The sequence below is a fragment of the Gorilla gorilla genome, chromosome X, assembly GCF_029281585.2.
Source record: "Gorilla gorilla gorilla isolate KB3781 chromosome X, NHGRI_mGorGor1-v2.1_pri, whole genome shotgun sequence".
Taxonomy (NCBI): domain Eukaryota; kingdom Metazoa; phylum Chordata; class Mammalia; order Primates; family Hominidae; genus Gorilla; species Gorilla gorilla.
Window position 1 is genome coordinate 65,495,039 of NC_073247.2, and position 13,309 is coordinate 65,508,347.

General features: G+C 46.1%; 1 protein-coding gene and 1 non-coding gene across 2 annotated transcripts; one reads left to right on the forward strand and one right to left on the reverse strand.

Moving 5' to 3' along the window:
• Positions 1 to 3,535: 3,535 nt before the first annotated feature.
• Positions 3,536 to 3,646, reverse strand: MIR4536 (microRNA mir-4536). The gene has a single exon (NR_106506.1). It is a non-coding gene; the product is annotated as a microRNA mir-4536 (primary transcript).
• Positions 3,647 to 3,979: 333 nt separating this feature from the next.
• On the forward strand, positions 3,980 to 5,661 carry MAGEH1 (MAGE family member H1). Its single transcript, XM_004064251.5, has one exon. It carries the CDS (start codon positions 4,471 to 4,473, stop codon positions 5,128 to 5,130), a length of 660 nt encoding a protein of 219 aa, XP_004064299.1. The 5' UTR covers positions 3,980 to 4,470; the 3' UTR covers positions 5,131 to 5,661.
• The last annotated feature ends 7,648 nt before the right edge of the window (positions 5,662 to 13,309 follow it).

Consider the following 13,309-nt stretch of genomic DNA (forward strand, 5'->3'; position numbering starts at 1 on the left):
TCTTCACAGAATTGGAAAAAACTACTTTAAAGTTCATATGGAACCAAAAAAGACCCCACATTGCCAAGACAATCCTAAGCAAAAAGAACAAAGCTGGAGGCATCATGCTACCTGACTTTATAGTACAAGGCTACAGTAACCAAAACAGCATGGTACTGGTACCAAAACAGAGATATAGATCAATGGAACAGAACAGAGCCCTGAGAAATAATACCACAAATCTACAACCATCTGATCTTTGACAAACCTGACAAAAACAAGTAATGGGGAAAGGATTCCCTATTTAATAAATGATGCTGGGAAAACTGGCTAGCCATATGTAGAAAGCTGAAACTGGATCCCTTCCTTACACCTTATACAAAAATTAATTCAAGATGGGTGAAAGACTTAAATGTTAGACCTGAAACCATAAAAATCCTAGAAGAAAACCTAGGCAATACCATTCAGGACATAGGCATGGGCAAGGACTTCATGACTAAAACATCAAAAGCAATGGCAACAAAAGCCAAAATAGACAAATGGATCTAATTAAACTAAAGATCTTATGCACAGCAAAACAAACTACCATCAGAGTGAACAGACAACCTACAGAATGGGAGAAAATTTTTACTATCTACCCATCTGACAAAGGGCTAATATCAAGAATCTACAAAGATCTTCAACAAATTTTCAACAAAACAAACAACCCCATCAAAAAGTGGGCAAAGGATATGAACAGACACTTCTCAAAAGAAGACATTTATGCAGCCAACAGACACATGAAAAAATGCTCATCATCACTGGTTATCAGAGAAATGCAAATCAAAACCACAATGAGATACCATCTCACACCAGTTAGAATGGTGATCATTAAAAAGTCAGGAAACAACAGATGCTGGAGAGGTTGTGGAGAAATAAGAAAGCTTTTACACTGCTGGTGGGAGTGTAAATTAGTTCAACCATTGTGGAAGACAGTGTGGCAATTCCTCAAGGATCTAGAACTAGAAATACCATTTGACCCAGTGATCCCATTACTGGGTATATACCCAAAGGATTATAAATCATTCTACTATAAAGACACATGCACACGTATGTTTATTGTGGCACTGTTCACAATAGCAAAGACTTGGAAACAACCCAACTGTCTATCAATGATAGACTGGGTTAAGAAAATGTGACACATATACACCATGGAATACTATACAGCCATAAAAAGGATGATTTCATGTCGTTTGTAGGGACATGGATGAAGCTAGAAACCAACATTCTGAGCAAACTATCACAAGGACAGAAAACCAAACACTGTATGTTCTCCCTCATAGGTGGGAATTGAACAATGAGAACACTTGGACACAGGGAGGGGAACATCACACCCTGGGGCCTGTCGTGGGGTGGAGGGTAGGGGGAGGGATAGCATTAGGAGAAATACCCAATGTAAATGACGAGTTAATGGGTGCAGCAAATCAACATGGCACATGTATACCTATGTAACAAAGTTGTACGTTGTGCACATGTACCCTAGAACTTAAAGTATAATAATAATAGAAAAAGAAAATTAAATAAGTTGGAAATACAGTACGCCCAGCCAACAGGCAGACACTTGAAGAGATTATGGTAAAACCATTGCAAGGAATAACATTCAGCCACTAGAATGAAAGAATTAGAGGTATAAATTGAGGAGATTTCATTATTAATTAGGAAAAAGGTTTGCCTGGAAATTCAGTATGGAATGGTTTGATTTTTATAAATGAAACAAAGTGGAAAGCCATGTGTTCTATCTAAACATATACATGCCAACACATCAGCAACCCTACTCGTTGATGTTGATCCTAGAGAAATGCATGCACATGTTCATAGGGAACATGCACACAAATATTAATGAGTATTATTTTGTTTTGGAAAAATGGGAACTGCATAGGCATGGATCGTTAGGAACAGGATAAATTGAAAATGATGAAATGTACAAAATTAAAATAAATGAACTAGAGTTCCATGTATTTACATGGGTAAACATAAAAAATATAAAGTTGAGCTGGAAAACCAACGTGTTGATCAATGTATACATTATGAAGATGTGCTTTAAATAAAGGAAGAGATTCTATATTGTGTACAGACACAGAAGTAGGTAGCAAATATATACAAGTCTCCATGGGCATAATTGCTGACTTCATTATAGAGCAGCACAGTGGGGAAGGAGAGAGCAGAGTGGGTCAGGGAAGACGTAATAGGAGGGTTTTACCATATCCAATATATAAAAGATAAACAGTAAGTAGGGCCTAATATTTAAATTTTATACAGCTAGCTATTGGTGTTTATAATATTAATCTCTCTTCTTTGCCCTACGTTTGAGATTAATTCGCAGTAAAAAAAAATCATGCTAAAAACAAGCAAATAAACTGCAAAAGTAATCCTCCCATTTTTGTTTCATGAGGGTAGGATTGTACATGCTATAGACTTCCATGCAAGACCCAAATTCCTGGAAACAGTAAAATAAGTTCATACCTGTACTGAAAAACAATTTAGAGCAATTATCAATGGACCAGAAACTGCGAGAATTCTCAGAATGTGGGACAGCAGATGGAGCCAGACTACTGTTTTGAGTAGGTCATGTCCCAGAACGCGTGCAAAGGTTTTCCCAAACGGAGGGCTGGCTCAAGAGTGCTCTGTGTCTTGGAGAGGTGCTTTCTTTGCTTGACCAAATTGATTTATTGCTAACTTACCCAACAGGAGGTCTCGGTGGGCTCTAATTATAAAGAAAATTTCAGCAAGACAGGCATAAAGTATTCATTTGTTTCTTAAGAGTTCAGTTAAGAACACCTATAAAATCTTTCCCATCATGTATTCCTTCAGCACGCATTTATTAAATGCCACACTCACACACCGCTTGGAAAACCTTGAGAGGCAAAATCTGTGCTTACCATGTAATAAATGCTTTTCATTTTTTATCTCATTTAATTCTCACAACCCTATGAGGGCAGTACTTTAGCCCCACTTTATAGATGGGAAAACAGGCTTAGAGAGAAGTGACTTGCTTAAACTAATACCTTGAATGACATAAGAAAGATATAGAGTGCTAGTTATAGGGCTTTCCTCAATGGAGTAAAAATGGACTCATTACCCTTTTGGGCAGATCAAGACAAGCTTCAGGGAGAAACAGGTCTGTGAGCAGTCAAATGGAATTTAGATAGTTGGAGAAGGCTGAGAAGACAGGTCAGGCAGAGCAAACAGTGAGCAAAAGCAAGCAGTGGATAAAGTTCAGAGTATGCTCTGAAAGAAGCGAAATAAATCAGGAGTCCAGGAAGACTGGAGCCTAGAAACCTTGGAGCCAGTCTGAACTCCATCATCCCCTCCACATTCCCCACTTCATCCATCCTGTCTGCAAAGCCCTTCAACGGTCACCTTTAAAATGTCTTTCTGCCTCTCCATCCCCATGGCAACAGCCTTAAGGCATACTTTAGTTCCCAGTGCTTCTTATTCCAATTGCTTCCTATGTGGTCTGCCAGGAAACAGTTTGCTTTTCTGAGAGGCTGCACAAATGCAATTCCTCTGATCCTGTCACTGCCCTGCTTTCATACATACATACATACATATATGTGTGGTAGATATATGCACTGTATATAAAAATAATGTGGTAGATATATGCACGATATAGGTATGTATGTATGTATGTATAAAAGCAGGGCAGTATATATATCGTGCATATATCTACCACGTTTTAAAGGCTCTGCACCTCTTTCACCCTGCTTTTTTCTGCAGTCCCATCTCCTCACATCATCCAGCACATCTGCCATAACAATATTATCCGGGTCCTACATGGGACCACAAATTGATTAGTATACACATAAATGCCTTCTGAAAACAGGGCGAGCGAATGAACGCGCTGTGTAAGCCAAGACAGGAAAGGAAGGCTGGAGACAGTTGACTCCTTCCAAGAATACACCCTCCCGCCACCCCTGGCCTCCCAACCCCCAACACACACACAGCCCGTCGTCAGTGGGAATGGAGCCGACGCACTCCTTCCCTAGACCGTCGAGCCAATCTTGGAATGTTTGTAGTAGGCTGAAAATACAGAAACTTTAAGCTATTTTTTTCTCTTCGGCAAACTCCAGGCCCCTCCAATCTCTAGCTGTCATTTCTGCCCTTGTCCCACCCCTGTAGCTGCCTGCCCCTTTTCCTATCCGCTAGCGGAAGTCCCTGTGGAGGACCAGCCTACTTCCTCTTTGGTGCTAGGAGTGTGCGTGGCAGGAGAGGCGGGGCCAATTTTGCTGAGCTTTCTCGCGGGCTTGCTGGCGGCGGCTGCTCGCGCAAGTCAGCTGGCGTGGGAACTAGCCTTTGTAGCTGAGAACGGCTTGTTTATTGCTACAAAGACTCTATTGACATTGGTAGCTCCAGCGGCAGCAGCTTCTTACGGTATAAAGCTGTTGCTTCCTGAAGAGGCTACAAGCATCCTTCCCTAGGACTGCTGTAAGCTTTGAGCCTCTAGCAGGAGACATGCCTCGGGGACGAAAGAGTCGGCGCCGCCGTAATGCGAGAGCCGCAGAAGAGAACCGCAACAATCGCAAAATCCAGGCTTCAGAGGCCTCCGAGACCCCTATGGCCGCCTCTGTGGTAGCGAGCACCCCCGAAGACGACCTGAGCGGCCCCGAGGAAGACCCGAGCACTCCAGAGGAGGCCTCTACCACCCCTGAAGAAGCCTCGAGCACTGCCCAAGCACAAAAGCCTTCGGTGCCCCGGAGCAATTTTCAGGGCACCAAGAAAAGTCTCCTGATGTCTATATTAGCGCTCATCTTCATCATGGGCAACAGCGCCAAGGAAGCTCTGGTCTGGAAAGTGCTGGGGAAGTTAGGAATGCAGCCTGGACGTCAGCACAGCATCTTTGGAGATCCGAAGAAGATCGTCACAGAAGAGTTTGTGCGCAGAGGGTACCTGATTTATAAACCGGTGCCCCGTAGCAGTCCGGTGGAGTATGAGTTCTTCTGGGGGCCCCGAGCACACGTGGAATCGAGCAAACTGAAAGTCATGCATTTTGTGGCAAGGGTTCGTAACCGATGCTCTAAAGACTGGCCTTGTAATTATGACTGGGATTCGGACGATGATGCAGAGGTTGAGGCTATCCTCAATTCAGGTGCTAGGGGTTATTCCGCCCCTTAAGTAGATCTGAGGCAGACCCTTGGGGGTGTAAAAGAGAGTCACAGGTACCCCAAGGAGTAGATGCCAGGGTCCTAAGTTGAAAATGATGTCGATTGGGGGCGGGGGACACTGTATTTGATATTTGTGATCAGTGATCATTGTTCAACTGCGAAATAGAGTGTTTGCTTTTGATAATGGAAAATTGTATTCGTTTTAAAATTCCGTTTGTTGAGAATAACATATGTTTAAAAATATAATTGAACAAATTTTTTTCTTTGTTTCCTGTCATTGACATTTAGTATGACAGTTTTGCTAACGTTCTAAAATGAAGTCGTTCCATCATATTCTATGATCTTGTACAGCACTTATAGAAATAAGCTGTTCTTTTGAAGTTGAAATACCCAGTAAAATGTTGAAGAAGGATGGAGGATTTCTTCATATCTGACGTTTCTGAAACCCTTTGTGTCTGCTGTTGTGTGAAGATTGACATTTACCATGATTTTCCTTAGTTACTGCAGAACATAGAGAAAAATAAAAGCCTAACGAATAGTACATCTTGCGCATTTTCTGACCACCTGTTATGTGAGGCACCAGTCTAGATTCTAGGGATACTCCCTAGTACATATCCTCCAGGTCCAAAGAATGTTCTAGATTATGTGGGAAAGAAAAATAGGTAAACTGGCAGTGCAGTAAATGCTGGGATAGAGAACGAGCCTAAAGTGCCATGAAAATGTAAAAAACCTTATGTGACCTGTCTTGGGGAGTGGGCCGGGGAAGGGAGCATCATAGGATGTGTGAAAATTCAAGAGACACTTAAATAAGTTTGGGGGGGACTGAAATATACGATCAGAATATATGATGAAAATATTATGTATTAGATATTTGATTGGATACTCCACCCAGCATAGGGGAGGGAGCACTGGCAAAAAGAAGGGGACATCACAGGGTGCCTGCCACGGAAGTAGAAAATACACATAAATCATCTTGAGAGCAGGAGGGCAGAGAGAAGGGGTGGTTGCAGGGGAAAAGGTTGTCATGGGGTACTTCAGAAATAAAAAAAGATGAGACCGTCAGAAAATCTTGGTGAGGGGACAATCTGAGGTTTGGAAATAATAGAGAAGAAGGGGAGGGAGTAAAAATGGAGGCACTGAAGGTAGCGTGGACATTTGGAAATAAACTCTTCACCGAACTGTTAAGGTTATATGAAGGGGAAAGTGGAGAACAAGGAATGAGGCAAGGGAAGAAGTGAGCGGGGCAGACCCTCAAAGGGTGGGTGTTGTGGCTGACTTTAAACTAATGACAATAAAAATGATTAATAATAACAACCCTGAAATAATTCGAGAAAAGGCTATAAAAAAGCAGAGCTTCTGAGATACTGGATGAGCCAGAGAAAAGCCTCCACCTGTGGCATCTCCGAAAGGTAACCTTGCACTTCTCTCAGGAACTATGGTTCGTTAGGGTGCACACATTGTTTAAAAGTGTGTGTGTCCAAGGGGGCAAAGGGGCAATGGAGTAAGTCCGGATTGGTACCTGGCATGATGGCCCATGCTATACTAAGTCATGTGGGATCAGGCGCAAATCCTACCACCTTTTCTCCAAGAGCTAAGCACTGCATGAACTAGGTCCCCTGCTGGGGAGCACTAGTGACAAGTGCCCAACCTAGCCCCGTGGGGCTCATGGTAGCAGCTATAACACACAAAAGAGTGGTCAGGCTACCTTCTTCCTTCTTGACATCCAGGCTTACGCTGCTTCCAGCTGTGTGCAAAGTAACGTCACTAGGTGCAGGGTAGGCTAGCAAATGACCTTCTGGAGAAGGCCCAGGGACCCACTCTCCTCAGCTTGCAGGCCAAGGAGGCTTCAAACAAAAGTAGTAACTATGACCCCATCAGCAGCTCCAAATTCATTCAGCAAGCCAGAAAATGGTGAGCGCCTTCTGGGATTCAGACAGCGTGTTAGAAACTGGAGCTGCAGAAAATCAAAAGGCCTGTTCTTTGCCCTGGGAGGAGTTGTATTTATCAATACCATCTCCAGAGGTAAACGAGGTGGGAATCTGAGGTCCAGGTTCCTCGGTGACTTTCTCATCTAGAGCCACAGAAGTGGCAAGAGAGAGATCCTAGACAAGACCCTATGTCCATTCCCTGCAAACCCACAGTGCTTTCCTCTAGGCCACCCTGCTGCCGGTCTCTGCCTGCTAGTGCACTCTCAAGGTCTCTGTCCTCAAAAGAAACACCACGTGAAGGCAGGGGAAGAGGTGTGAGTAACCCTGGCCGCGGCATCCAATCCTTCTGGGGACCAGGCCAGATTACATTCCTCCCCCCACCCGCCCTTTTACCCAAGGGGGCTTACAGCAGTCAGTCAGCCCCAGGTCAGTCAGCTAGTAAGTGGGAGAGCTGCAGAGTAAAAAGATTTGTTGAGCACCTGCCTGTCCCAGAGGCATGCCACATATTATCTCTGCCAGGCCGGTGTGATTACTGCCCATTTAACAGGATGCTCCTCCGGCTAGCTCAGGGGAAGAGGTAATGTCTTCCCCAACCCTGTCTGAATCCATGCTTTCTTTGGCTCTGGTGGCAAGTTATCATCCAATGGTCTAAAATGGTTCTTTGCAAGTACGGGCCAAGAAGCTTAATTCAGTCAGAGAACCAGCAGTATAAGAGGAGAAAGACTGGGAGAATACCTCCAGCTGCCCTGTCAGAGAGATGACTGCTGGAATCCTGAAGGCCTCAGGCAGGAGGCTCTGCAGGGGATTGGGAAACAAGGGATTGGGTGACAGGTGACCTGCCCTAGCGCAAGAAGGAAGCGATCAATGGGCCAGGCTTATTCTCTTGTGGCCTGGGGGTTCAGTCTCCCTAACACACTACAGGAGTACTGCAAAGAGTTAAACTTCCTTTGATTAGATAAAGGCTGAAGAAGGGCGGGACTTCCGGTGGCTGTGAAATGAAAGACAGGGGTGAGGGAGAGGCAGGGAAAGGGGCTTCTGGAAGGTGGAGAGAAAAAGAAAACATTCACCGTGCCATTTACAAAACTTCTTTGAGCTTTGCGGGGCATCCAGATGAGACATCCAGGTGCAAGCCTCTTGCTGAGTAAATCTGAAACCTAAACTGGCCCCACCCCAGCGGAGGTTCCACAAAGCAAGTGGGAAAGCTGCAGTTTTAGGTGCGAGGATGCCTCTGAAAAGCGATTGAGTTTCTGGGTCCTAGAACACTCCAGTTGTTAGGATAACTCAAGGATAGAGAGCCCCAAGCTGCCCAAAGCCTAGCAAACTTGGCAGCTGGCATTTACCAAGTGCCTAAATTGTTCCAGGCACTTTGATTGCTGTTTTCATGCATTGTCTCTAACTTTGCAGTAGTCCTGCAAGGGAGATGCCACCAGGCCAGGCCGAGTTTACAGAGGAGAAAACCCCAACTCAGATCTCACAAGCAAGTTGCCAGGATCAGCTGGCTGGTCACTGGCAGCCTTGCAGGTGGACCCAGGGCCTGCCAAGTCTGAAGCCCATGCTGCTATGCTACAGGGAAAGACTCCATCTCCAGGACAGCTGGGGCTGGGAAAGTCTTCTGTTTTCAAACTTGGACACATCGCAGGGTAGGAGTGACAGGGAACATGCCGGGGTCAGGTGAGGAGGTGTGGGAAAATAAAATTAATCTGCACTTTCAGGATTAGCTGTGGCAGTCTGTCCCTTTATTTGGAAGGGCTGGGGCCATATTGCCAGGCATCTTTGAGGGATCATATGTGTGGAGTGAGCATTTCCTTCCAAGACAAGTGGACTTCCCCATCACAACACATTCCCCAGAAACTTAACTACCCAGCACCCTCCATCAGTCCTCAGAATCCTAGGTCCTGGCTTTCCCACGGTGGACCAAACAAACAACAATGTTTCTGAGCCTGTGACATTGCTCCGATACTGTTGCCAATGCAGAAGGTACTGGCAGACCTCTTCCCTTGAGCAGAGCAACCGGGATAAGATGCTGACAGACAGCAAACAGTGGGCATCTGCCCATGAAAAAAAAGACAGGTTCCAGGGCATCCTCCTTGGGCCCAGTGTTGCGGCCTTGGCCCCAGCAGGCAAGTGCAGAGCAGACAATGGCCATGATCAAAGGGAGATTTGGATTCGGCCTGGGCTCACGTTGGCTCCTGTGAGGTGGGTAGCGGGCAGGATCCCCCCGACTCTTTTCTTTGGCAGAAAGGTAGAATTCTGGCCTTCTGGAGGAAATTATTTTGGAGTCGTGGTGGAGGTGGAGAAGGGTGATTCTTACGAAGATGTACTGAGACCTGTACACAGATTCCTCCAGGGCTCGTGAGCCATGGAACAGTTAAATGTCAAAGAGCAGATGGAATTTCTTTGAAAATCCCTGTGAGGGCACTTTGTCAAAGGAGGGGCTCAGCTCAGCCAAGACTACATAGAAGAATAACTGGAGTAATCTGGGGCTCAGAGATTGGAGGAGAAGTGGGCTCTAGGCTTGCACTGCTCATCATGCAACAGGCTTGCAAAGCTCACAAGGGTGATTTGTAGGGGAAGGCAGAGTCTATACACAGATAGTGAAAATCAGGCCCAGTTCTTGACTGGTCGACTTCCGCCCCAGTTCCTGTGGCAAATGACACCAGTGTTGCCAATGTTATCTCCAGATGTGCAACGCATGAGAAGTGATTGAGATTCCTCCTGTAACTTGGACCACGGAGGCCTGTGTAGTCTCAATAATAATGTAGCCTATATTATTTTGCATGTTGTGATTATCCAATGATTCATCCACTCACTCTTTCAACGAGTGCTTATTAAGGTCTACTATGTGCCAGTCATGAGTCTAGTCAACTGGGATTCGTAGGTGAACAAATCTCAAGCACCCTGGCCCTCGTGAATGGTACATACAAGAGCAAGGAAACAGAAAATAAAATGCAAACCTTTTACATTACTAATTATATAGAAGGGTAGAAGGAGACAATCACTTTGGGTGGGGCAGGTGGTGGTGGTGGTGGTGGTAAGCTAACACACAGCAGGGTAGGGTGCATTCGGGTCGTTGAGAATGGGAGAAGAGAAAGGGAGTAGAGCATTCACTGCCATATGCAAGGGTATGCAGGTAGGCTTCATTGGAGGGGTGACATTGGAGGAAAGAAATGAAGAAGGTGAGAGGGTTTGCCTTGCAGATATATAAAGAAAGTACTGTCCGGGCAGAAGGTCCAGCTGGTGCAAACGCTCTAAGGCCAGGGAGTGACTACCACGTTTGAGAAATGGCAGAGAGGCCAGCGTGGTTGCTGTAGAGTGAGCCAAAAGGACGAGAGCAGGAGATGAGGTCAGAGAGATTAACAGAATCCCACATTATGTAGGGCCTGGGAGGCCGTTTTAAGGACCTTGGCTCTTGCTTGGGGTGAAATGCCGGGGGAAGAAGGAGGGAAGCAGTGAGGGGTGGAACAGAGGAGTCATGTGATCTGACACACGTTTGGAAGGGATCACTTTGATTACTTACTATGCCGAGAATAGAGTGAATTCAGGCGAGGGTAGTGGGAGCGTGGAAACCAGGTAGGAAGCTACTGCTGCAAGCCAGGCTAGAGATAATGGTGGTTTGGACCATCCTGGTGTCTGTAGACATGGTGAGAACTGCACAGGTTCTGGATACATTTTGAGGTAGACCCAACAGAATTCCTGATGGTTTGAATGTGGCATGTCAGCGAGGACCAAGGCTGACTCCAGGGGTTTTTTTTTTGCCTGAGCAACAAGTAGACTGGGATTGGTATCAATGCCAGTCTACTGGGGAGTGCTGCAGTGAGCATAGGCTTTGTAGGTGGGGAGGGGTTCAGAAATTCAGTTTTGTACACATTGAGTTAAGCTGTCTCTCTGACATCCATGTGAGTCAAGTAGGCAGTTGTATATACAAGTCAGGAATTTGGCTGAAAGATCTATACCTACATATATGTGGATGGCGCTTAAAAGCCACGAGACTACATGAGCTCCGCTAGGGAGGGAGAGCACACAGAGGAGGGCAGAAGGTCACGAACAGAGCCCTGCAGCATAAAGGGATCAGAGAGAAGAGGAGACACCAGCTGAGGAGATGGGGAAATTGGCACCAGTGACGCATGGAGGAAAACCAGGAGTGTCCTGGGAACTATGTGAATAAAAGTGTCTCAAGAGGCATCCAGCGGTCCACTCTGCTCAAACTGCTGATGTCAGGGGAAATAAGAAGAGGAGTGAGAATTAACCATTGCATTTAGCAATGCGGAGGTTCCTGGTGACCTTAATAAGAGCAGCTTCTTTGGGGGACTGTGTGAAAAAGCCTGCTTGGGACAGCTTTAAGAGAGAATGGGAGGAGAGGAATCAATGAGTATGGACAAGCTTCACAAGGAGTTTCGCAGCAATGGGGAGCAAAGAAATCAGGCGGCATCTGGTGGGGAAAGAGGGAGTCAGGAAAAGGTTTACTTCAGGTGGAAGAAATACCATTGTGCTGAAGGCAAGCACCCGGTGGAGAGACATGAAATCAATAGCACAGGGGTGGCAGAGAGCATCCTTGGAGCGGCAGCTTTGAGTAGGCAGGAGGGCGCCGGGAACTTGTATCAAGGGGAGAGCTGGAGCATGCAGGAGGAGTTGCAAAATAGGGAGTTACTGGAGTGGGTAGATGTCAGCTAGGCATTCTGGCCCTCCTGAACTCTTCTAGCTGAGGTTAGGCACCTGCCTATTTGTTGATTCTGCATGTCTGTTGAGTATCTACTATGCATGAGGCACACTTGTGGGCACTTTACTAACATTTAACACTCCAAACAACCCGTTAGGTGGGTTGTGTCATAATACCATGCTACCTGTGAGAGGTCTGCCGCTCAAGGAGGTCAGCTGGACTGGCCAAGTTCACTTAGCAAACAACTGGAAGAGTAAAGCTTTGAGAGACAGCCTGCCTCTCCAGGTAGGCTTATAAAGCTCACATCTGCTGGCAAGTCAGAGTGTGGGATTACTCTTGCATCCTCTTACACTGGTAACAAGCCTGCCCACTGAACCACAGAAGCTTCTGATGACCACATGGAAGCCACAGTCTCTATGTCTGGGCACCTGCCTCAGTTTCCTGTGTGCCACTGCTACTTCAGTGTACATGAGCTCGATTCTGAGTCTGAGGCTGAGTGGCAGGGCCTCTCTGTGACCTTGTCTTGCTTAAAACAGACCTCTCCTCTGAAGGCTGGCTCAGCTCCAAGTGGAACAGACACTCCAGAACTACAGAACTGCCCTTCCACTGACTTTTTAAACACCCTTACTACCCGAAGGCCTGCTTTCTCACCAAGTCAGAGAAGTAAGGGCCACTGAGCCCACTGAGCCTCGTGGACCATTATCATCTAGATTGATGGACACACACACACACACACACACACACACACACACACACACACACTCCACATGAATGTGCATGTGATCTGTTCTCATTAGACCTCTGTGTGTGTGTGTGTGTGTGTGTGTCTGTGTGTGTGTGTGTTTGTGTGTGTGTGTGTGTGAGAGAGAGAGAGAGAGAGACAGAGAGAGAGAGGGAGAGAGACCCTACTTCATTCTGTCCTCTTCCTGCTTTTGGCCCAACTTGCTAAGGAATGATCCTATCAAATGAGACCCCCAAAGAAATAAGCTTTATGGTGTGTGGAGCCCCTTCTGCAGGGTAAGCCTGGGTCCAGATATGGCTTTTGCAGGGTTGGGTCTCAGGGTACAGGGTCCAGGCCCATCCTGGGAAAGGAATAAACATTTTGCTGTTCTGAGCCAGTGAGAATGAGGCCGGAGACCACGAGAAGAAAGGAACAGAGAAGAGAATGGCCACTGGGGCCATCCAAGTCTTAAATCGGGAGGGCAGATTATTTTATAAATGAGCTTCTCTAAGGCACACACACCTATCTTCTGCCCACTCCAATAGCCCTGATGACCCAGAAACAGCAATCAAGGACTTTGGGTACCCACCTCCCTCCAGATGGACATTTAGTATCTTTTGACTCTGTTTTCTCTTCATACACTGCTTTAGATAACATGCTTGAATGTGTCTCCCTCTTTTCAGAGACGAGCTCCACCAAGATGCTTCAGAGCCCTGCTGCAGTGACTTCCATAAAGGCTGCTGAACTGCTCTGAAGGCATCACTGGCCCACATGATGTGGGGAAGTGAAAAGCCCCACCACGGTTGGATTATCTGCACTTTGGAAATCCTGGTAAGTAGCCATTGATGTAAACCATGCATGTTGTGGGGAAGTATGCTGGTCC

Excerpts from the sequence above, each read along its gene's own strand:
- MAGEH1 (XM_004064251.5), top strand. The coding sequence starts at position 4,471 with ATGCCTCGGGGACGAAAGAGTCGGCGCCGCCGTAATGCGAGAGCCGCA.